The following is a 23,990-nucleotide window of genomic DNA, read 5'->3' on the forward strand; positions in this document are numbered from 1 at the left end:
TTATCTTCATCCTTTGTAAAGCACGCTGATACCTACGGGTCTAGCTTACGCTATATAAAACCTAAATAAATAAATAAAATAAAGATAAAAGTGATCAAGCAGTAAATGCCTTGAATTTACTCTCAAGTCCTGCTTAGAGGGCTAGTTTCCACAAGTCCAAATCAGAGAGCAGTCAGTGGCTCTGAGGGACCAAGATATACTGGAATGGCATGCATACATATAGACTCTAAACATCTACTGCTAAAGTGACTACCATATGCAACTTTCAACAAAAATGCTTCAATGCAGCTAAACCCACTATCGGTCTCTTGGTCCAAAATAGGGCAAGTTGATAGTAAATTAAACCTGTGCAGCAGTAGGTGGGAAGGGAGTTTGGCTAGATGTAGGAATTTTAAAGAGGACAACATTTTTATAGCAAATGTTTTATGTATGTCACTTAAAAGTTCAGACAGTAGATGTTTTTAGCTCTAGGCTTTTTTCACATGGAACTGAGGGGTGGACCCCTGCCATTGCTTACCATTCGTGTTTAAACCCACTCTTCCGTTAAGTATAAGAATGTGTAGTCTCCTAAAATGTTAGTTACAAAATAGTTGCCATCTCCTGGAAATGGAAATATGACATCTTTAATCAAAATATGTAAGGCACGTAAGAGAATTACCATTCTTTGAGAAGGTGCACATTTTTGTCAACCAATGTAAAATATTTATGGCCCACTTTGGAAGTATGGTTTAAAACACTGCAATTTAACTGTAATAATATTTATTTCTAGTTTTCTCCAGGCTAAAGAGGAGCTGAAACAGCTGAAACTCCCTGGATTTTTGTACAGTGATGTTCCTCAGTTGGCTTCTACAATTCCTTATTTCAGCATGGAGGAGGACGAAGGCTTGGAAGATGGAATACATCTCATCATCTGCGTCCATGGCCTGGATGGTACACGTGGCACGCTTTATATGTTAATTCTGTACTAAACAATATCCTTGTTTATGATATTTGAACTAACAGCAGCGAGAAAGTATTGAGATCTTCAAGACTTTACTTTGTCGTCTTTTAAGGAATGTGATGTTTTAAAAATAAAATCAAGATGTAAATTGGCAGGTTGTGCTTGTTAGTACGGCTCACTTGCGTACCGTTTTATCCAAGTCTACATTTTTTTATCTACAGTGATGTCCCTTGTTTTGAGTTTAAGCTACTTAGCTCATTGTGTTTAAGGCATGTAAACTGTAAATCATAGTGTTAAGTATTGTGAGGGCATTGCAAAATCCAAGTTTAATGACAAACGGAAATTAGATGAAATTCAGTAGGAAGGGATGGGATGAGGATTCCCGGAATTCTGACAATAAAGCAGATGAATAGAAATCAGGGACAAACATTATGGAGGGATAAGGAGAATGGTTAAGAGTCAATGTCTTGGGGCGATAGGACAGAAAGTAATGAGAGGGCTGGGAATAGTTGACAAGGAAAAGGTGGGGCAAGGGAGACAAAGCAGGGTGCATTAAAAGCATAAAGTCAGTGACTGCTTCGTAGCCAGGAACCAGCAAGAGATAGTAGTGGCTGAGAGGACAATAAGGGTAATGGAACAAGAAGCATGGTGAGAGAAGAACCAAGGAGAGTATACAAAAACAGAATGAAATGGTTCAATAGTAGCAAGTGACCAGTCACTTATGGAAATGACACCACAGTGTGCACTGTGTAAGCATCTGTTCATAGAAGAAACAGTGCAAATGGGAGAGTCCGGGTTCTGCAATAGAGTGTGCACATGGTCTTCTGTAGCCCAAAGACTTTAGTTTAATTCTGTGGTATCTTGGTAGTTTAGTGCTGATTGTGTTCCGTGTGCAAATAAAACCCAAGGATGGTTTCAGATCAACTTCTCGTTGAGTGAGCCTCGTTCATGGGTGGATGGATCATTTTAACCTTTATGCCTCTCCTCCAGAGCATAGAAGGGTGGTCGGAATCTCATTGGTCCCTTACCACATTTTACCACATTTTACATGCATTTGTTTTGTGGTACGCCACTCAGTGTAGAAGCGGCACTTAGATCAGAGTGTCTGGGAGGGGTGGAGGTAAGAGTGGACATGTAATGGAGAGGGATATAGCCCAGAGGATTAAAGATAAGACTGAAGAAGCAGCAGCAAGAGAGGGTTTTGGAGAGAGTATCTAAAAGCCATTAGAGAAACCACATGAAGTCAATCAAGAGATCTTATTATTTCAGCTAAATGTTGTACATTATTTACAGATATTGAAAGCATTTATATACATACATTGCTTAAAACTTTAACAAGCTTAAGATCTAAATCAGAAATTATTGATGGGAAGAAAACTTTGGAATGTTTCCTGCAGCAGATCCCTGGGCAAAGGTAATCAAAATTGGCTTCAAACTCAAGCCTCACTTACTTAGAAGGTACATCATAGCAAGGAACCCTCACTGGCACGGAGCAATGCTAGCTCTCATTTTAGTTTCCAGTATCATTCCTTGAGTATCATAGATAGTAAGCATTTATCAATGTGTGATTTGTCCCCAACTCCCAAAATTCAATCCACTTTAATAAATTCTCCACAACGGGTAAATAAATTCTCCACAACAGTTCTTAAAGTTCTCCACAGCAGTAAATTTCAAATGCAAAAGACAACAGTGTGAATTTTTGTAAAATATTACTTGCCCAAAAAATGGAATGCTTCAGAAATCTATCTGCCCTGTATAAAAGTCGACTCCTCCCATTTGCTGCCATTGTATCAACACTTTAATAATTGCCTCTCATTATGTCAGTGTTTGGATTTTAATAAGGCTTTGATCAAGCCACATTTCAAATTATACAATATTCTGAACATACATACCATAAGTCACATTTTTGAATAGTCACAAGCTTTATTTGTGAACAAGCTCTGTTTAGGCCTGTCTTTTGATCACAGTGCTGCTCTGAATATGCGAGTACTGTTGCTATGTGAAAGTTCTGATAAAAGCAGAGTTCAGAGTATAATTTATTTGTACTATTGCTCTCCTATTTACCTTGGTTTCATAAAATGTTTGTTATCAACTGAGAATTAATGAGGTTGCTCACATGACGGTTCCGCTTGAACACATCTTATAAGTCTTGGGCACATCACTTCATTTCTCTGGTCCTCAGTTCCTGTGTTAAGTATAACTCAGCGATGTTTTGTAGAGTCAAACTGTTATGGGCACAATTTGTAAAGCTATTTATGAATGTAAGTTTGATTTACATATGGAAAAGATGGTTTTGCATTCCTAAAACTCGTATGGTAATTTTCGCGGAACGAATCAACTCCCAGGGGTTCGAACTAGACAGTAAATGGTAAGGGATGAGATTCCTGTGAGTTTGTTCTCATCTACAAATTCACATGTTTTAGGAATATTCATTTATTCCTCTCCAATCCATTTCCTTCCTGGAAAAAGCAAGAGCTATACCCCAGACAAGGGAAGGAGTGAAACATTTTACAGAGCAGGACTGAATTCCCCTCCAATAAAAGGTGGGGTGTAGGGAAATAAAGTTTCTTCATGTGGGAAAATATTCTCCCCTGGAGATAAAGGGAAAAAATTGACCTCTCACTTAATCATTACTGGAATCTGTGGACCCACCCAGAATCATTATTGGAATCCGGGGACCCCCGACTGAATCATTACTGGAAGCATAGGACCATAGCATTTTCGATGGTTTGAACTGCAAAACAAGAGGTGGGGTGTAGGGTAATGAGTTTCTTCATGTGGGAAACTGAATCATATTGGAATCTGGCAACACCCACTCCTTACTGGAAGCAGAAGACCTTGATCTAAGCATCTGTGATGATTGGAACTGCAAAATAAAAAGTGGGGTGTAAGGAACGGAGTTTCTCATGTGGGGAAATATTTTCCCCCAGAGTTAAAAGGAAAAAACTATTTCAGCAAGTGAATTTGCACTTGCTGTGCAGATTTTCGCATGAGCAACTATACTCCTGTTTATTTGCTCATCCAGCAATAAAATCAGAGTACGCTCTATAGGTCTGCGTCTGTGAATTCTTAGAAATTGTGATTTTGTTAGTGTTATGTTCTGTCTTGTTTCGTGTTTGACTTCTTAAAAATCCCTGTGCCAATTTCAGGTATGTGGAATTCCCATACCTGATGCACAGGACATATTCTTTGGGGTCAAAGGCAACATGTTTTTATGTTTATTGTTTACTCTTGACAAGGAGACCCAATTGTCTGTAACACAAACCCTTTGGCTGCTTTTCTACAGTCCCACAATATGATTGTAGGAAAGATGTCTCTCTGCTTGCATGCAAGTGTTAATGCACAGCCTTAACTATTTGAGCAAACAATTTTACGAAATATAGTGAGCTGTAAACTCAGCTTGCATCACTGTGTAAAGTAGGTCCAATATAAAAAAGGTCATCAATTTGCAAAATTTTATAACTTGTAACTGTAGAAAATCTGGTTATTGATTAATGGGGTTGATCACCCTATTCATGAAACACCCTCAATCCTTGTCAGGGTGAACCACAAAAGCCACTAAATTAAACTGTGCTTAACCCTCTGGTAGCTTGTCACAAAAGCAGTCAGGCTTAACTTAGAGGCAGTGTGTAAAGCATTTTTGCAGCACTCAACCTGTAATAAAGTAAAAACACAACAAAAGAAAAATCCCAAACCAATTTAGAATAATAACGTAACTTTTAACGAATACAATGAGCCTAGAAAAACAAAAATCCAATCAGTATCACTGGACATATCTAATTTAAAGTTTTCAATAGAAACCGTACCTAAAATCACAAAGTTCCACGTGCGGTCATCTGATCTGGAAAGAAGTCCTAAGATCAGGCTAACCACGTTGGTGCATGGCCCGAACACAGGGACGAGGTTTGTCCCGCTGTGAAAGTAACTTTCTCAAAGTCCCGTGTAGAGATTTCCTTTCACTGTAGAGGAGGCAGCAAGGAGCAGGGAGAGCGTCGCGGTAGCATGAAGAGCAGCCTTGATGTCGCGGACAGTCGTTGCAGTAGCGTGAAGTTCCGGTCTGGTGTTGCAGACTGTCTTTGCTGGAGCTTGGCGATGACAGTCACAGCGGTTTGTCGTTGCTGTAGCACGAAATGTAAATCTCACATTGACAGTCAGGATTCCACCTTTTCCTGTAGAGTATACTCTGATGCCAGCCAAGGGTCCAGGACCTAGGGAGGCACCTCTTGGTGATCAGGGACTCACTTTAGCAGAGGTCTGCAGTCCTTGGGTAGTTGAAGGTCCAGTTGCAGCAGGCCAGGTGGGCAGTTACAGGGAGAACTCTGAAGTTTGTTGTGTCACTGTCACTCAGAACACAAGGTCACTCAACTAGCCCTTGGAGTCACACTGGTTAGCCTGGGATGAAGGGAGCAGGTCCAGTTTTCCTTCTCAGAGATCGGGGCAGGTCTCAAGCAGCAGGATAGTCCTTCGGGGGACAAGGCAGGCCTCAAGCAGCAGAGCAGTCCTGTGGAGAAGAAAGCAGTCCTTCCTCTTGTAATATTTGCAGTTCCAGCAGTGTACTGAAGAGTGGCTCTGAAGGATCAATATTTATACCTGGTGCTAGCCTTTGAAGTGGGGGATTCCCTATACTACTCCTACATCTAGTTCTAGAAACATCTCCACTTCCCCTTTCAAGGCTTCAAGAAGTCTGAGGTAACAAAAGACTAGAGTCGGGTTCCTTTGTGTGCTGGAGGCAAGCCCATTGAAATGTAAGCGGGCAGGGAACAGCTGTGCCCCCAACCATCTTGACAATATAGCCCATCCTTCCAACACCTAGTACCCTTTTCTTTCATTGTCTGAAAGCCCAACAGACCCAGGACACTGGCAGCAGGCACCAAAGTATTCGGTCAAGAAATACCTAACTTTCTAAAATTGACATTTTCTGAATTGTGACTTAAAATCCGACTTTACCATTAAAAGGAATTTTAAATTACAATTCATGTGAGTCCAAACATTATATTTCGGCCTTCTCCCAATTACAAATTAGCACTTTTTGAAAGCAGCTAAGTAACCCAATGTTATCCAGTGGGCAAGATAGGCCTTTCAGTAGTGAAAAATGAATTTTGGAGTTTTTCACTACCAGGACGTGTAAAACTTGAAAACAAGTCCTACATTTGAAATATAATGCGCAATGCTGTATGGGTTTTAAAAGCCTACCCTTTGGGGAGTATGTATTAAAAAGGAAGGTTTAGGCTAGTCAAATGGTTTATTTTGCCAGATCGAATTGGCAGTTTAAAACTGCACTACAGGCTGCAATGGCAAGTCTGAGTTTAGTTTTGAAATTGTACTGTAGTAGGTGGCACAATGAGTGCTGCAGGCCCACTAGTCACATTTAATTTTAAGGGCCTGAGTGCATGTAGTGCCATCATATACTAGGTACTTATAAGTAAATCAAAAGTGCTATTCAGGTGTAAGCTAATTTTATCCTGTTTCAGGGAGAGAGAGCACAAGCACTTTAACACTGGTTAGGGAATAAACAGACACAGTAGTAAAATGAAGAGTCCTAATGCCAACAAAAGCAATTCCAGAAACCAGCAGGGGGTGAAGGCAAGAAGTTTGGGGTTGACCCTGCAGAGACTGCCAAGTCCAACAGTGACTATATATAATGTTCCCAGAATGCTGTTTAATTACATGCAAATATATGCAGAACAATGAAAGCAGAATCAGTGATTGGTTGGAAAGATAATTACCCTATTAATAATTGCGATTTGGAAAAATAGTGAGTTACTAACAGGTTTGATAAGCTGTTGTGCAATGTTCAAAGGACAACTTTACATTCCATTATTTAATTTTTTTAAAAGTGTTTGATGCATACCAGCTTATGTCCGAATAATAACAGGGAATCAGTATAAAGCAATTAAAGGCAACTTTATAGACAACTAGCGAAAAGATAGGTGCTCCAATGTTAAAGCCACAAAAATGCAACTGTAATTGTAAGCCTTGAGAATGGTTGAACATTTGACTTTTTGCAATTCGTAATCATAAATTTTGTTTTTGTAGCAATTTCCTATTTGGCAGTGTGATTCGAAACCATAAAATAAGTGGTGCATTATATTTCAGTTAAATATAATAACATTGCACTAGCAAATTGGTTCCTAACCATTTGATTTCTGTGGACCTCCATTTATTTTTTACTAGAACTCGGAGACCCCTGCTTAATCATTATTGGAATCCAGAAACCCCACTGAATCTTTGTTTTTGGAACCTAGGGACCCCCATCCCCCACGAAGTCATTCCTAGAAGTAGAGGACCCCGGTCTACGCATTTTTGATTATTTAAACTGTAAAAGAATTCACGAAAAATACAAAACCTGCATTCATTAAATAAATGCACAAATGATGAAATGTTTTATTTAATTCACAAAGAAATTAAAAATCCCAATTTTAATTTTGATGGCAATGTTGGAGCTTTTCTAACTTCAATTGAGGCCACTCATTGTCCGTACTATATTCTGTTTGATGCATTTGCACTTCTCCCATTAATACGTCTGAGATTACTAACTTAATTTTCAGCCTCCAATTTCAAAGTCCTTCATATTTACAGAACATTTAAAAATTTTAAGTTGTATGTTTTGCTTATTCATGTAAACTTCATTCACCTGTTAATATTTAGTTTTCTAAGCACTCTTAGACCCTGTGGGACCAAGGACCATAGGTTAAAAACCACTGCAGTAGAAACATGGCAAGGGCCTTAGTCTAAAGAGGACAAGAGAAAGTGAGGGTTGGAGATTATCCAGTGGTTCCCACATGTTCAGCCTAAGGGCGTTCTGTAAACTCTGTTTGATTTAGAGATTCTTCTCTTCACCCTTTGAAGAGTAACATATTTAATAATTAACAGTTAAGTAACATATATTGGATTTGTAGTTTGTCTAATTTGCTTGTAGAATATAATTAGTCTGATGAAATCAATATGGCCATGAATCGGGTAACATTGTTGAGCACATGTATGTATATTTTTTGATTGTACAAATTATGTTATGTTACTGCAACTAGTTTAGTGCATCCAACATTGTTATAACACTAGCATGTTTTTATCAGAACTCCCTTTTGCTTTGAATTTGAGGAACCATTGTTTGGGGATGTTTCTGGGGGATTAGTTGTATGTAGTTAGTAGTTAAGGTGTTTTGTTTCAAACTGCTTTCTGTGAGTTCATGTTAAAGTTAAGTGAATTCAACATAGGAAACAGGGGTTTTCCTTGTGTGGGTGTGCCTTGTCATGTAATGTTGCACTCATGATGGTCAGAACATTCCGTCTCAAAAATGTTGTTCAACTGTGACCGTTTGTTGGTGAGATTGGAGCACAGTTGCCTCCCAAAAATGGGGTACCAGAGGTGTGACACCTATGGTAAAGGATGTCATAGTGCATTGATTGTGGGTTACGTAACAGTTTAAGGTGATAAACACAATATGAATAAAGATGATTCTCCAAAAGCCAATTTGCTTTGCATCGTTGTGCAATATTGAAAGATGCCTCAAGCCGTAGATTAGGTGGTATTGTAGCATAGAGACAGATAGCAATGTGTTTAAACAATATATGTAAACACCATAGCACCAGGGACTCACCTAATAGGCTATTCCAGAATGGAATAAATAGCACTCCAATCCCAAGGTAAACCACCTGCAGTCCTCACCTCTTTACACTTATTCCTTTGTAAGTCCAGTCCACTTCTGCTGCTGTGACTGTTCTATTAAACTAAATCCTATCCCTGCTGACCTAAGCTCCCTAATTTTCATCTCCTTCCCCCATATTGATAAACATTATGGCAAATTCCTTTTCTTATTAACATTAGGTCGCTACCTTCAACTTCATTGTCACGCATAACCCCCGATGCCACGTTTCTAACAGAAGTTTGCCTTAAAGATACTTCTGCCCCGGATATTGCTTTGTCTGGTTCCTAGGGCTATTCTCTTGCTTAACAGAACAGGACCCTCTGTTTGGGAGGGGGCCTAACAATTAACCTTATATCTGAATTCTCTTAATCTAAATACAGCCATTTTTTCTCTCCTTCGCTCTAACTTCTAGATCATGCATGGTCTGAATTTACATTGCGAAAACTACTCAGGTCCGATCCATCGTTCAAGACCTCATGCACTTGATATGTCATAACTTGCCCTTTCCTTTACTCACTCGGCGGTCACACTCTGGACCTGGTCTTTTCTAATCTGAAGACATTGGTGATTAAACTGTATTTTCTTTGACACAGTTGGACCACCATGTCTTGCCTTTCTTCATATTGTTCCCTCACTCTATTAAAAAGAACACAGTAATTCCTAAACATTTCTAATTTTCTGCTCTTGGTCAAAAATGTGCCCTTAGCATTTGGTAAAGCCTTAGCCTATGATTCCCTTTACCTTCAGTGATGGCATCACAACTAATGCAACCATCTTCAATAAATGGATCACCTCTCTACTCAATTCCATTTATCCCAGTAAAATAATCTCAAATAACTAAATTGTCAATTCAAAAAGCTAGAGTGACAAGTGAGATCCAATTATGATAAATCAGCTAAAGATACCTATAGGTAAGCAATTTGTAATTATTAGAAATGCATACATATAGCTTGAGCTACTAACTGCAAAGTGAAAACTGACACTGACATTCACTCTCCAAGATGGAATTTATTTTCCTGTTTGAAAGACCTTCTTTATCCTGACTCACTAGCCCAAAAAAGGATCTCCCACACCTAAACTGTGTGAAAATGTAGCACACTTTCTTTTTACAACAGAATTGCCAGTACTTATTTGCAGTTTGAAGCTCCCCCTTCCACTGACACTCTTTTGCGCTCTCTTCCGGGGTCATCCTTAACTGTATTTTCACCGGTGTCAGTAAATGATACGTTGACCCTATTAGTTCAGAAAAAAGCTCAAGATCTGGCTTTCAAGTCTTACCTATTATCCTTTTTTTTTTTTTTTACATTACAGCATATAAGCCAGGACTATTAATCTGCGCCAGAACACCCTTACTAAGACTTGACTATGTCAGTGTCCTCTTCTCTGGCATGAAAAGCGATTATACTCATCAATATTGAGAGGATAGAGAGTACTCTGATCCCCACACCTGGGTCTGATTTAAGCACAACGCCCGACGATTGTTCGTGACTGCCAGTGGATCCCCTATTGTTTGGAGTTTCAAAGGACCACTCGACCATTTTGTATATATCTCACATTATTCCTAAAAAGTTTTGAGCACAACTTTAGGCAGAAGCACTATCACTATAGCAATTGCTGAATGCCGCAACACCTCTTTCGAGGGTTATAGGCTGATAGAAGTTGGCCTTTTTTCGTGACGTAAGTAAGAAGGTTTAATTTTCTCTGCACTGTCCTGTTTTTTAATTCTGGCCAGAAATGCATCAATAAAGGTATTTGCGTACCTTGTAGCCCCTTTAAACATCACAAGTTTTCTTTGCTTTTCACTCTCCTGCCCTCACCACCCTGAGTTCATTCGAAGGGTATTTATTATACCTCTCAAAACATCTGTTGAGCCCCCTACTCACTGAGAGGGGGTTGTAGCCCGCACTGTACCTAGGCATCACGGTGCAAGGAGGTTCCTGATGATGAAGCATGCCACCTATGGTTTGTGAGAGAAATAGTCCTTTAAAATGGATATTCTATCACAGCTTGGTCACCTTTTCTAGCAGCATTTCCTCTTTATTGCAGACCCATGAGTTTTTGTTGTGTTTCATATGCTTTATATATATATATTCATTTATATAAACAAGAATGTTCAGCAGTTGATATTATAATCACTTTTCATAGACAATGTTGTATATGACTGAGAATCCATGATAGTACTGACAAGGTAAATTAGGTGAGAAAGAGTAATTCCTTTGGCATAGTGTATCATAGGTAGGTCAAGCACATATAATAATTAATTGTGTAGAATGGGGAAATTCTACACTTTATAACATAAAGCCTGAACGGAGCACTGGAAGTCAAGTATCATTTTCTTGGATTGAGCTCATTGAGATTGTGAGAAATTGAGTTGTTGGTTGGGGGGTGTGAACCCTTCTCAAGCAACAGCCACAACCCCTGTCTGGGTGAAACACCATGAAATCCCAAATTAAACTGTGCTTAATACCCTGGTAGCTTGACATAAAGCAGTGAGGCTTAACTTAGAGGTAATGTGTAAAGCATTTTGCAGCACACTAACAGCAATAAAGTGAAAACTCAAGAGGAGAAAAATTCCGAACCAATTTAGAAAAAGTCAAGTTTAATAAATTACTTGACACCAAAATGACAAAAATCCAATTAGTAGAACTGCCGATTTGCAATTTTAAAGGTTTAGGAAACAATAGTGCTTAAAAGCACAAAGATCCAAATGTGGTTATCTGGTCACATCAGACCGGCACAAAGTCACAGGTCGACCTCAGTGCAGTGTGGGCAAGATACAGGGGCAAAGTTAGTCCAATTGAGAAAGGTGCCTTAAATCCTTGTTGCGGAGCATTGCACCGTTCTGCGGCAGTCCAGAGAAGCAATGAGAGGTCTGCGTCGAAACAGCTTTGCACAGTGGCGGTTCCGATGAGCTGCAAGGGCTCACTGAAGACTTGCGTTGAGGCTGTGTCGCACTGCGTCAGTCTTGATGAGAGGCTGCAAAGTCTGTATGACGAGAATGTGTCACGCAGCGGCGATTCCGATGAGCTGTGCAGGCTGCGATGCGGGCTTGGGTCGAGACTGCATTCCGCTGCTTGTTCCGATGTGACGCTGCGTCGAGTTTGTGTTGTGCTCCATCTGCTCAGATGAGACCACAGCTGGGCTGGCAGAGCACCTTTAACCCCATTTACAAGGATCCAGGACTTGAGTGACAACACTTTGGGGTGGGGGGGGGGGAAGGTTGGACTCACAGCAGGCAGAGTCTAGGTGCAGAGTTAAAGATGGTTGAAGTCTTTTCTGTCCTTGAAGCTCTGCTCAAGAGGCCAGCCAACTAGCCCTTGGAGTTACTGGTCCTGGGTTCAAGGTGCAGGTCCAGTCCTCCTTACTCAGGCAGCAGAGCTGCAGGGCAGTCCATCGTGCAACAGAGTAGCACAGCAGTCCTGAGCTTTCCACTGCTCCAGAGGTGAACCAAAGAGTTGGGTCTGAGGGTCCATTACTTATACCTAGTGCCCACTTTGAAGTGGAAGAAACCTCTAAAGTCCTCCCCCCTACAGAGGTGTCCGGGATTTCCTGCTGCCCTGACTTGGCTCCTGTTTGTCTGGAGCAAAAAAGACTAGATAAAACCCTTTGTGGGTGTGCAGAGTTCAAGTCGAATTCAAGTCCCTCTGTATTGCCTTTAAAGCGTTACATGGGCTTGGCCCAACTACTTTTCACAGAGTTTCAGGTGGTACAGCCCAGAGAGGCAGCTTTGGTCAATGGCTTCCTCCAATCTGGTAATCCCCAGGACTAAAACTGCCTCATGAAGAGGGAGAAGTTTTGTGGTGGGCACTGCCAGCTCGTGGAACTCTCTCCCCCTGACACAGAAGAAGGAAAGCAATCTTTTGGCATTCCGCAAACTTTTAAAAACTTGCCTTTTTAATATCTAGCCCAACGCACTTTTCGATCTTCCCTTTCTGGTTAGCTAATTCAGCAGGATAGCCGCGCCTAGATACCCTTGGGTATTAGTGCGCATTATTAATCTCAATTTCATTTCAGCAGCAGATCCTTATGATGTGCAAGTATGGTAGGTGACAGCTCTGCCCCCTGTCAAGTCAGAGCTGGCCCCTCCTGCTAATACCTATTCCCCCTTTGTATCACTGCCTGGTAGTAATATACAAAGACCAACTGTCAGCTACACCTAGTCATATGCCCTAGGATACAGACTGCAGGCACCAATTGGTTGGAACAAGAAAACGCCAACTTTCTAAAAGTGGCATTTTCAGAATTGTGACTTAAAATCTGACTTCACCATTAAAGTGGGTTTTAAATTACAATTCTATAGATACCAAACTCAATATTCCTACCTGCTCCCAATTGAAACTTAAACCTTATTAAATGTAATAAGGTAACTTAATGTTATCCTATGGGAGAGGCAGGCCTTGGAGCAGTGAAACACAAATTTCAAGAGTTTTTCACTACCAGGACATGTAAAAGTAAAAATGTACATGTCCCACTTTTTAAATGCACTGGACCCAGCCCTATGGGCTGTTTACGGCCAACCTTAGGGGTGACATATATGTATTAAAAAAGGAACGTTTAGTCCCGGAAAAAGGTTTATTTTGCTAGGTAGACCTGCCAGTTTAAAACTGCAGTGGTAGACCTGCAATGTTTAGAGGGCTACTTTAGTGGGTGGCACAAGGAGTGCTGCAGGCACACTAGAAACATTTAATTTACAGGTCCTGGATACATGGGGTACTACTTTACTAGGGACGCACAAGTAAATTAAATGTGCCATTTGGATGTAATCCAATTTTAACATGTTTACAGGAGAGAACACAAGTACATTAGTACTAGTCAGCAGTAGTAAAGTGCACATAGTTCTAAAGCCAGCAAAAATCAAATCAGCCAGAATTGGAGGATAAATTCAAAACGTTAAGACCACCATAAGGTTGACAGGTGTAACAGAGATGTATTTCCAAATTGATGTAGAATTTACTTTGAATTAATTTTTTTTCTTAAAATGACATTACACGCTATTTTTAGATCAAAACTAGGCAGCTTGCATGCTGTATTCACTTCTATGGGCTTTGGCCACGTCCTCGCTGCCGATTGGTTAAAGTGTGTGTCGTCCGAACAGTTTCTTCTCTATGGTTTCTTGTGGTTATATGTCCCACTTTCTCATGTTTCCTCTTCCCCTGGAGTATTGGCCTATTACTGCTAGCCTTTCTCTAAAGGCTTTTTCCTTTCTGTTTGCGCACGCTTTTATTTGGTTGCAGCGTGTACGTTTTTTGTTTGATCTGAAGGTTCATTTAAGCTTCAAACATGGCGGCTATCCGCCTGCCTTTCTTTTCTATTGATTTATTTACTTTTGTTGCATTCGCGGCATTCGCAATTTAGCTTTAAACATGTGAAGCTGAAGCGCGACGTGTCGCAAATCCTACAAAAGTACACAAATAAAAAAGAAAGGTTGGCGGAAACCTTTACATCATTGTCAGCTTTAGCTTTAATAAACATGGCAGCCGCCCTCCTCTTATATTTGGGGTATTACATGGCGACTGCCTGCATTTCTTTTCTATTTGTTTATGTACTTTTTATGTGGCTTGCTGCTTCTCAGCGGATCCTTGTAGTTCAGCACACTTGCCATTGCCTTTCGGTGTGCCTCTCCTTGCTTCACTACCCCCTCCTCTGGTAGGCGATATGCCACCATGGATTCCACAAGCTTCTCTGCCTGAGCTAGCCAGTGACCAGGCCTAACGCCACACGGGAAACACTAGTGCCTTGGGTCAACGAGGTTTCGAGTAATGTACTCCTAATCAAGACAAGTTCGATCTTATTAAAGCTGAATTCGGTTTTTCAGTGTGACCCATCGCCCGAAAGCCTCACAGCCCATACCTTCATCATGTGGACTTCATCCTCCGCTGCGCTCCTCACGCCTCCCTGTTGCGGGATCCTTCGTTGCACGTCTTGTTGCACTCTGGACCGCTACTGCTTCTAGTGTTGTTATTCTCGTACACAGACCTCTATCATTTCTTGACTTTTTATTAAAAATGTCACGTTTCCCAGGAGAATGCGTGTATCCCCCTTCATAGGCTTGTTTTTGAAGGACATTTGAATTTCACATCAGACACATGGAGACCGTGTCTGCAATTTTCCTGACAAATACATATCTATTCTACAACCTCTTCATTCATTATTTAATGAATCTCGTGGTCTTAGGGAGAAGGTGTGGAGGGATTGAGAGGTCTTTCACTTTCGTACTCAAAGGACCACGATGACCTTCCACTGTAGCTTTTGTTCTTGTAAAATACGAAGTGGGGCAAAATATTCTTGTATTTTATTTGTGCATGTTTAAAATGTTCCTAGGCAACTACATACACACAATGCATGCACATCCATATGAGAGGGTACTACGAACCGTGTGTGTGCGCATTTGCACTGCAAATACACACAAGTCACACAAAGGCATATAGGTTAAACATGTATTCAGGCATGCAGAGGCACATGGGTGTGGCATATAGGTGGGTACACAATTACAAACCATGCCTGTCTCTGTATGATCTCATCTGTCTCTGCCAAACCTACCCACACAATGTCCACCCAGCAGCCCACCTGCCATCCCCGTTTCTATCAATTACACCAGATGTGTGTTGTATACTCATGCACAGCTCTTAAGACTAACCACTGTTCAGTATATATAAAAATTAAAATGCTCTACTTCCCATATCCTATTAACTTTCCACTGAGGAGTGGGGCATTGGGGGGTGCCGGTTCGCTTATATGATCACTCCAATGCAAACAAAATTTAAAACATTTTCATTTACAACGCCAGTTGCTCTAACTTTCACAGATGCAAGACTGATTGCATTACAAATGCTTGTTTCTGTAGTCCCTGTTCATTTTTAAAGCTTTGTTTATTTACTTCTTCAGGCAACAGTGCAGATCTTCGCTTACTGAAAACGTATATTGAACTTGGGATGCCTGGCGGGCGAATAGATTTTCTAATGTCAGAAAGAAACCAGGTATGTATTAAATTGGTAGTTCTAAATTAATGGACTTCACATTTATGGTGCAAGGTTGACTGTCACGCAAAGTTCTTCAGATAAGAGTTCAACAACATAATCGATTAAAAAAAGCCATAAACAAGTGAACTTATACTGCTTATTGTATTTTGATTGGTATGGTGGTATTGTTTTAATAATCCTCATCTTCCTTCAAATTGCATTCTTAATGGCAGGCAATGGCTGAAAAGTCATTGATCATCTCAAAATCATCCCATCATTGCTTTATAATCTTCACTTTTGCTCTTAGCGGCCTTTCTTCTGACTTTTAGTGAACTAACTTCTAGCTTGGCCTCTTTGACGTTTTCCACTTTCTCTTACTCACATCACCTCCCGTTCCCCCCCTCCCCCCCCCCCCAGTTATCCACTCTGAAGCAGTCTGGCGATGATATGATAATATTCTAAATGTGCGCTAAAGGGACTGGGACCTACAATAGTTGCATTTCTTTGGAGCTAGTGAGATCAACTCCCTTATCCTACCCATTGTGTTAATCCGGACTCTCCAGGAACCCCCTAGAGCAGTATGATGTATGCCCTGAGGGTGGAAATCCCTCAGAAATAACATTGGAGGATTGGCTACATTGAGAATGCCTTTTAAGATCCCTCTACTTTTCCCTCGAGCTCGGCTCCCACCGATCTGCATGTTGTGCATAGAACAATAAAAGTAGGGCCGGCAAGTTACCTGGGTGGTGAGGCAGGGAGTGCTAACACACACAAGCAGACTAAGTGGGAGTCAAAAGATGAGCGAATGCCGTATTACTGCAGGGTAACCTGACGCTCCCGCAAACATATGGACTCTGGCACTAGCTGGAAAAATGTGCTTGACATTGAGGGAGCTCTTGGACATTGACGAATACATGGTGTGGTCAGTCTAATGTCCCTCCTCGAAATCTCAAAGGAACAATACTGGGATAGGATGATGGTCACTCTTAGAACACGTAAGTGGAGTCTGTAAAAAGGCAGGTGGTGCAATTGGGTGGACATCGACTATTATTCATTACTTACTTGAATTCTGAGACACAGGCAATAAAAAGGACACTTTGTATTTTCAGACGTTGAGTCTGCGCAATCCTTTCTAGATAAACTGACTTGGGACGATGGACAATGATTTGATACATCTGGTACTGATGGTTCAGCAGGGCTACTATTGACAAAGATGGGGTGCAAGACACATCCCATTCTGGGCTGTGGGCACTCCTGCGGAAGAAATCGTGATTGTGGTATGTTAAGTAGACCGTTTTTTTCTCTTATCTGATATCTCTCAGTTTTCTTCTTCCCATTTTTGGGGGCCATCTTGGATCCACAGATTCACACTGTTGTAGGAGGATTCATCGTATTTATGGTGAATGTTTTGATACAAAGCGGAGTTTGAGACTGACATTGTAGGATTATTATGTGCGTGAGTTACCCTTTTGCATGTTATGCCGAAGGCTATAATTCTTTCATAAACAGATTTAAACTTAGATGTAAACTAAATAAACAATTCTAATATTAACATTAATATAATTCCAATGCGGTTACAATACTTAAAGTTGGTGCCTAACTTTTCAGCAGCAAGTACAGCATAAAGATGGTTTGGGAAGCAGGTTGTCTATGCACTGTGGGATTGGCTGAATTGGTCTTCTTCTGTGAAACTGTCCTCCGGATAGTAATGTTTTATAAAATCATAGAGTGTAGGTATGATTTGTAATGCTGATGATTTTGTTTGGAAGTAAAGCTTTGGGGATGGCACGCTTAACCTAATTTCTAGTCATACTCATGTTTGTACATTTTAGTAAAGGCTATTGTTGTTCTCATGATAGAAATACAAATGTAGCAAAGGAGCCCTTCTTCAGATAATTTCTAATACTTACAGATATTTCCCTGAATTACCATAATTTCCAAAATGACAAGGTTCTCCTCCATCATTCATATTTTTAATATCTTGTCTGAGGCAGGTCTGAAACTTTAATCTATTAAAGAACATTGTGCATTTGTGGTGAGTTTCTCAAACTACTACCACATTTGTCTGCTCTGTGCTAATGCAAACATCATCCTGTGTAGGGAAGGTTCTGGGTTTACTACCACATGAAAGAATCTGACTTCGGAGCTATAGAACTTGAGAATCTGTAAAGTATTAAGGAAGAGAATTTTAGTATTTAAAAAAGATGGAACAGAACAATGCTCCCTTAAAGATAGTGAATAAAGATAAGCTCCAAATGTGCTTTAGAAGAGTGAAAAGGTGAAACAATTTGAAAAACTTGTCACCTTTAGGCCTTCAAGTAAGTTGCAGCACGAGGGAGTTTTTTGCAGTTTTTTATAGCGCAAGTTTGTCACAAGGGCATTAGAGCGCATTACATAAGAATCACACATTTTTCACGAGAACCAGACATTGCATTTTTTTTCTTTTTTTTTGGCATGGGGAGGTTGTGATTCACCGAATGTTGATCCAAGGCTGGCAATTGATCCTGGTTTCCCAGTTTCAACGTCAGCAACTCTAACCACTAGGCCACATCTAAAAGGACATCCTCCATCTTGTATGGAAAAACCCCGGAATCCTAACATGTTGCTATGCATTATTTGCATTTGTTATCATGAATGTAGTCGGATCCTGAGGTGAGGCTGATTTCCAGAGTGGGGCCATGCAGTCCGAAAATCTCAATTAGACTTGTATTAAGATTTGACATAGTTTGTCTTGCTGTAACACATGGAATACCACTGGATGGTTTCATAACGAAACCTGAAAATTGGCTTAGACTATTCATTTAATATGTTTTTTAGCTAGAGAGTGAGTTCTGGTTATTTACATTTTTTCGAACAGAGTCTCATCCTACATAGACTTTGGTTTGCTGCATTAATAGAATATACTACCAATCTTGAGGTTTAGACACAATGCTGCCATGAACCTATTCAAAAGTTTCTATGAAAGTTAACTGCCTCTGCTTGGCTTTACAACCTGACGTACATTACTGCAAGAAAGATGAGGAATCTGCAGGTAGCAATAGCATCCACCGGAAAGATAGTTACCAAAGGTAAGTGACTTTTTCTTCTTGCTCACCTGAACAGGTTTTGATCTTCTGGTATTTCATAACGTGTCTATAAGGCTGGGGTGTTAGAAGTAATATTTTTCTTAGCAGGGTATTGAAAGATTTGTTAGCAAAAATTGGGTACATAGTTTTGGGGATATTTGCTTCAGCCCTACCATTTAGTAATGCTGTGGAAAGTGGGGCGTCTCTGCCAATTTCCAAAATCTTCACCCCACGTGTTTCAGCTTCCCTAAAGACTCCTTTCAGCTCCTTTGATAAGCTGTTGGTTACGTTTTCTTTCCCGCATTGGTCCACCAGGTCATTAGACAGGATGGCTGCTCTTTTTATTACATACATTACCAGGGCCAAGCAGACCCTATCCTCTGTTCTCTTCATGTATACGGTGTCCACTAATACAGCGGCTGAGGGTTGAATTTGAGCTACATGCAAAGCTTGTTTCCAAATGTTTCTTTCAAGCCTCCCAATTCTATTTCTTTTATATTCTGAGGCCCATAACTCTGCTTGGAATGTTAGTATTCCACTTCTCTTTGTTGCTGGTTATTGTACCCACGTGAGTTATATTATTATGTCTTAGGCTTTTAACCCTCTGGCCACATTTTTGATTTGCACAGTCACTTCATTTAGAATCTAGAAAATTCTTTCATGTGCCTTCACGCACCATTGCTTGCTTCTTTTACACCAGAGTATAAATAAGATTTCACAGCAATACTTTCTTGTTAAGCTGTACTCTTTTGAGAATCTGTATTTAGACATGACGGTGACCTTTGATTTAATTGATGATCAGTTCATTTGGAGCACAGAAATTGTTCTGAATACATTCAGGGTTCTAGCAAAGAGCACTGAATCATCCACATAATTCAGAAACAGATCTTCTCATTTCCTAGTCTTGTTAAATATTCCATAATGCCGCACAGGATCTCGTAGATAGATTTAGGATATTAGTGGTATAGCACTTTTGCCAATAGCCAACCCTTATTTACTTCTCTCATACAACTCATTTTGGCACAGTTCACCATTTGGGCCTAACCAAACAAAAGGGCGGCCTTGTTAGAATTTAGCTGGAGCACTATGATGTTCATTATTGGGTCCATCCCTTGAGTCAATAAATTTGACCATAAGATCATGCAGTTTATGGTGTCAAAGGCTCTGCTGTAGTTGATGATAGATATAATGGTATGTTCGAGGCATATGAGCTGTAGATCACACACTTTGCATAGATCGCCATCTGGTGTTGGGCCTGGATGTTTGCACTTTGTTGTTGTCCTAGAAAGTCTTTGGAAGTCACGGGATAGGTGGCTCCTCCTTTGGACGATAGTGTGCATGGGCATCGACTCCATCGTCAGATTGTTTTTTCCCGCCATCGGGCTCGGATGTGTTCATCGCGCTCCAGTTCGGTGTCATTACCGATCATCTTTTCGACGCGAAATCCTCACCCATACTTCGGTATTGTTTCGATCGCATTCCCCTTCGAGGCGCCTCTCTCCAGACCTTTAAATCTTCGATTCCGGTCGTCGACGCAGGTCTTCGGGCCTACCTGCGCCATTGGGCCGTCGGCTCATGGAAAGTGTCCTAAATGTGGATCCAAGTTTCCACACGCAGTTCTTCATGAGGTGTGTAACCTCTGCCTTTCATCCGAGCACGAGGCCAAAGACTGTCCAGCTTGTGCCTCTTTCCGCTCCAAGGAGATGACCCGGGACCGTCGAGCTCGAAGAACAATGGCTCGATCATCGACATCCATTCCCGACGACATCTTCCAGGAAGGCATCAATGTACCTGAGCAGGAGCAGATCCAACACAGCGCCGTCAGCTCCTCCGAAGCCGACGACTCGAACACATCACTCCGGGGCAGCGGGTTGTAAGTACGGACATCGACTCCCCTTCCCAAAAAGGCCCAAAGAAGCCAATGCAAAAGCCTTCAGGCCACTCTGGATCGAGCCAGTCTGCCGTCGGTGCCAAAACTCCATCCCTGGCACCAAAAAAGAAACCAATGCCTTCCTCCGCATCGACACCTTCGGCGCCGAAATCCACTGGCACGGACGCCCCGGCTCCGAAAAAATCTTCGGGACCGAGTAAACACCCGGCTCCAAAAACCTCGGGTTCTCAGACTTCGGAGCACAGGCCTACAGATCCGAAAAGACAACTGGAACCGAAAAAACTGTCGGTATCAAAACCACTATCGGAATTGAAGAAAATTCCAGATTCCAGGCCTAAAGGGCACAAAACAGCTTCAAAACCCCTGACACACAATCGGACCCCAAAAAGTCGGCACCGAAAGAACACACGTCAGTGGAGGAGCTTTTTCGACCGGATCCGACCCAAAAAACACTTCAAAAAGACCCTAAAACAGGTCAACTCATACTTAGCCCTTCAAAGAAACGGAAAATGGACAAAACTGTACCAGTTCTACTTCATTTGAAAAAGAGAGACATTGCTACTTCTCCCTTAAGGATTCCTTCTCCTCCTCCCCATCCACACCACTCTCCTAACCCATTTTCACCTCCCTCACCATCTTCTCCACCTCCAGATGATGATGACAGCTCTGATGACACTGGGGATGATCACCCTTTAGGGGAACACAGTCCTCCTGGTGCCCAAAAGATCCATGGGAGGATTATGACACAACAGATGTCCCAGACACGTCTCAGGACGACATCTACCCATCTAGGCCATCCCCTCCTGAGGACACTATAGGGTTCACTCAAATTATACACAGGGCAGCAGAATATCACAGGGTAAACCTACATACAGACCCTATAGAGGAAGATTTCCTCATGGACACTTTTGAACCATCTCAAAGGTCCAGTGCCATTCTCCCCATGTTAAAAGGGGTAATCAAACACACTCCTGATTGTTCAAGGATCCTGTAAGGGCCAGAGTCATTAACTCCAGGCTAGAAAACAAGTACAAAGCTGTCCCATCTGACCCTGTTTATATTAAAGGGCAAATACCCTTAGATTCCTTAGTGGTCTCCAACGCCAAGAAATGGGCCAATTCGCAAACCACAGGAGATGCCCCTCCTCCTGATAAAGAATCAAAACTGCTGGACTAGTCGGGTAAAAGAACAGCGTCCCAAGCAGCTACAATGTGGAGGATTTTCAACACACAGGCTTTGCTCGTAAGATATGATAGGGCACACTACGACGAGTAGATACCCTACTACAACACCTTCCAGATCAGTACAAGACACGAGCTAATGATCTCATCCAGGAAGGCAAGGTCATAACAAATATACCCTTGACCTACAAGGATTGGCTGTTTGTACAAGACACGGAGATATTAATCCCGATGTTAGTGTTTTAAATCAAAATTGGAAGGGAGAAAACAAAGAGCATTAAGAAACAGGAAATCGATTCAAATCTTGGCCCTATAAAGGGAGTTTTGTTTGAGCACCGATTAAAGGCGGCATTTTTGGCCCATGTCCAGCTGATGAAATGTTTTACAGATGGTGATAGGCCTTATGCTCGGAACTTTAAGGAGGCCTTTCCATTGCAGTCTGGGACCTGTTGGCCACTAAAGACTGGGAGGTTTTTTCCCGTTACAGAAGCGCACGTTGGTAATACGATTGTAAAGTGCCGGGATACGTTTTAATGTAAAGCCTGAAGAAGGTGGTTTGGACCTGCTGAAACCACCGAAACGCGTCGCTTCTTGGTCTTGTTGTATGAAAATCCGGTGCACATCATTGGTGGTGTTGTATTTTTGATAACAATAACATTTTTTTTTTTTTAATAAACTTTTTATTGAACTCAATAGCAGTCTTACATACTGTATCAGTATGGCAATAGTATAGACATTAGAACAATTGCAGACTATGTAGGGGTCAGCAGAACATCTATGTTAATTAAATACAACACCATTCTCTCTTCTACGCATTTCTAACTCCACCATTGGAGATATACATATGTCTCTGCGATATATATTCCATTTTGACCATTCCTTGTCCCATTTTTTCGGGCAGCCCCGGCTGATTAATACTTCCTTCTCCGTAATCATGCATTTGTCTAATTCTTTCGCCCATCCCAGAGTGGACGGCGGATTTGTCCCCCCACCCCCACCCTCTCGCCAATTCTCGCCTGACCAGCATATATCCTAGCGTCACCAACTGCTTTTCAAGTTCAGTAAGATCAGTGTCCTCCCAGATGTTTAGTAGTCCTAGCCGTGATGTGAGAGCCACCTCTTTACCCAGTGCTTCCTGTAAGTGGTTAGTGGCTCTGCGCCACACACGTTGGATAGCAGGGCATCCCCTCAGACAAAGGTCGTCAGGTCGTGCGCCTATTTTTTCCAAGGTAATCCCCGACATATAGGACCTATGTAGAATCCTGAGCTGTATTAGTCGGAAGCAAAGTGTGATGGCTGCTTCCCTGGGGGACATTAGGGCCGACTGCCACTCTTCATCATCAATAGGTCCCAGGTCCCTCTGCTACTGCTCTCTAAGTTTAGTAAAGGTGTCGGGCAGGTTGTTGCAAAGTTTTTTTATATGTTAAGGATATGGCTTTCGAGGACAGTGACCCATCTAACAATCGATCTTCTAATGGAGATGATTCTGGTATGTCTTTGAGATTCGAGAAGGCTGTCTGTAGGGCGTGGCATATTTGCAGGTATTTGAAGAATTCCCCCTGAGTCATCTGATATTGTCCCCGAAGTTCCTCAAAGCTAATAATAGAGCCCTTTTTAACCAGGTCTCCCACCACTGAAATTCCGATCATGTCCCATTTATCAAATCCCGGTTGGTGACATAGCATGCCGAGTTTCTGGGTGTACCACAATGGTGTTGCTTCGGTAAGAGTGTTTGCCCATCCCAATCGCGAGTTCACTTGGTGCCAAATCCCTAGTGTGTGTGCAGTGGGTCCAAAATATCGACCTTAACTAGTTTTAATAATATAGGGCTCCTAGATAACCCGATCGGTCTGTTTGGTATTTGTCTAGCGCATAGGCCGGATCATTGGAGGGGCGATATATCCAGTGGTCTATCGCCACCAGTTGCGAGGCCCAATAGTAAAGCTTAAGGTCAAGGTAAGGATATACCCCCGTCATACCAACTTTTCGTTAGCTTTTTCAGTGCCACCCTAGGGGCTTTGCCATCCCACAGCAGCGTGCGGACCTCACTTTCCACTGCTGTGAATTAGGTATCTGGGACACCGTTTGGGCAATTCTGAAGGATATACAAAAAGCGCGGGAGGGCTAGCATCTTGAAAAGGGCGGCTCGGCCCACTAAAGACAAGGGTAGGGACCGCTAGTGCTTCACATCTGTTCTTAGCCTAGCCAGCGGGGGCGCTAAGTTATGTGTATGAAACCGAGCCGGATCCGAAGTTACAAATATTCCCAAATACCGGAATGCCTCATCAGCCACCCTTATCGTACAGTTC

General features: G+C 41.7%; 1 protein-coding gene across 3 annotated transcripts in view; it reads left to right on the plus strand.

Annotated features, from left to right (window-relative positions):
* The window catches only part of FAM135A (family with sequence similarity 135 member A), a 907,387-nt gene that overhangs the window by 585,010 nt on the left and 298,387 nt on the right, over window positions 1-23,990 (plus strand). For all 3 annotated transcript variants that reach the window (XM_085610912.1, XM_085610915.1, XM_085610914.1), the window contains 2 exons: window positions 770-930; window positions 15,471-15,562. In XM_085610912.1, the coding sequence (XP_085467038.1) occupies window positions 770-930; window positions 15,471-15,562 (253 nt within the window). The remainder of the gene's footprint in view (window positions 1-769; window positions 931-15,470; window positions 15,563-23,990) is intronic.

Source organism: Triturus cristatus, chromosome 6 (assembly GCF_964204655.1).
Source record: "Triturus cristatus chromosome 6, aTriCri1.1, whole genome shotgun sequence".
NCBI classification, from domain to species: Eukaryota; Metazoa; Chordata; class Amphibia; order Caudata; family Salamandridae; genus Triturus; species Triturus cristatus.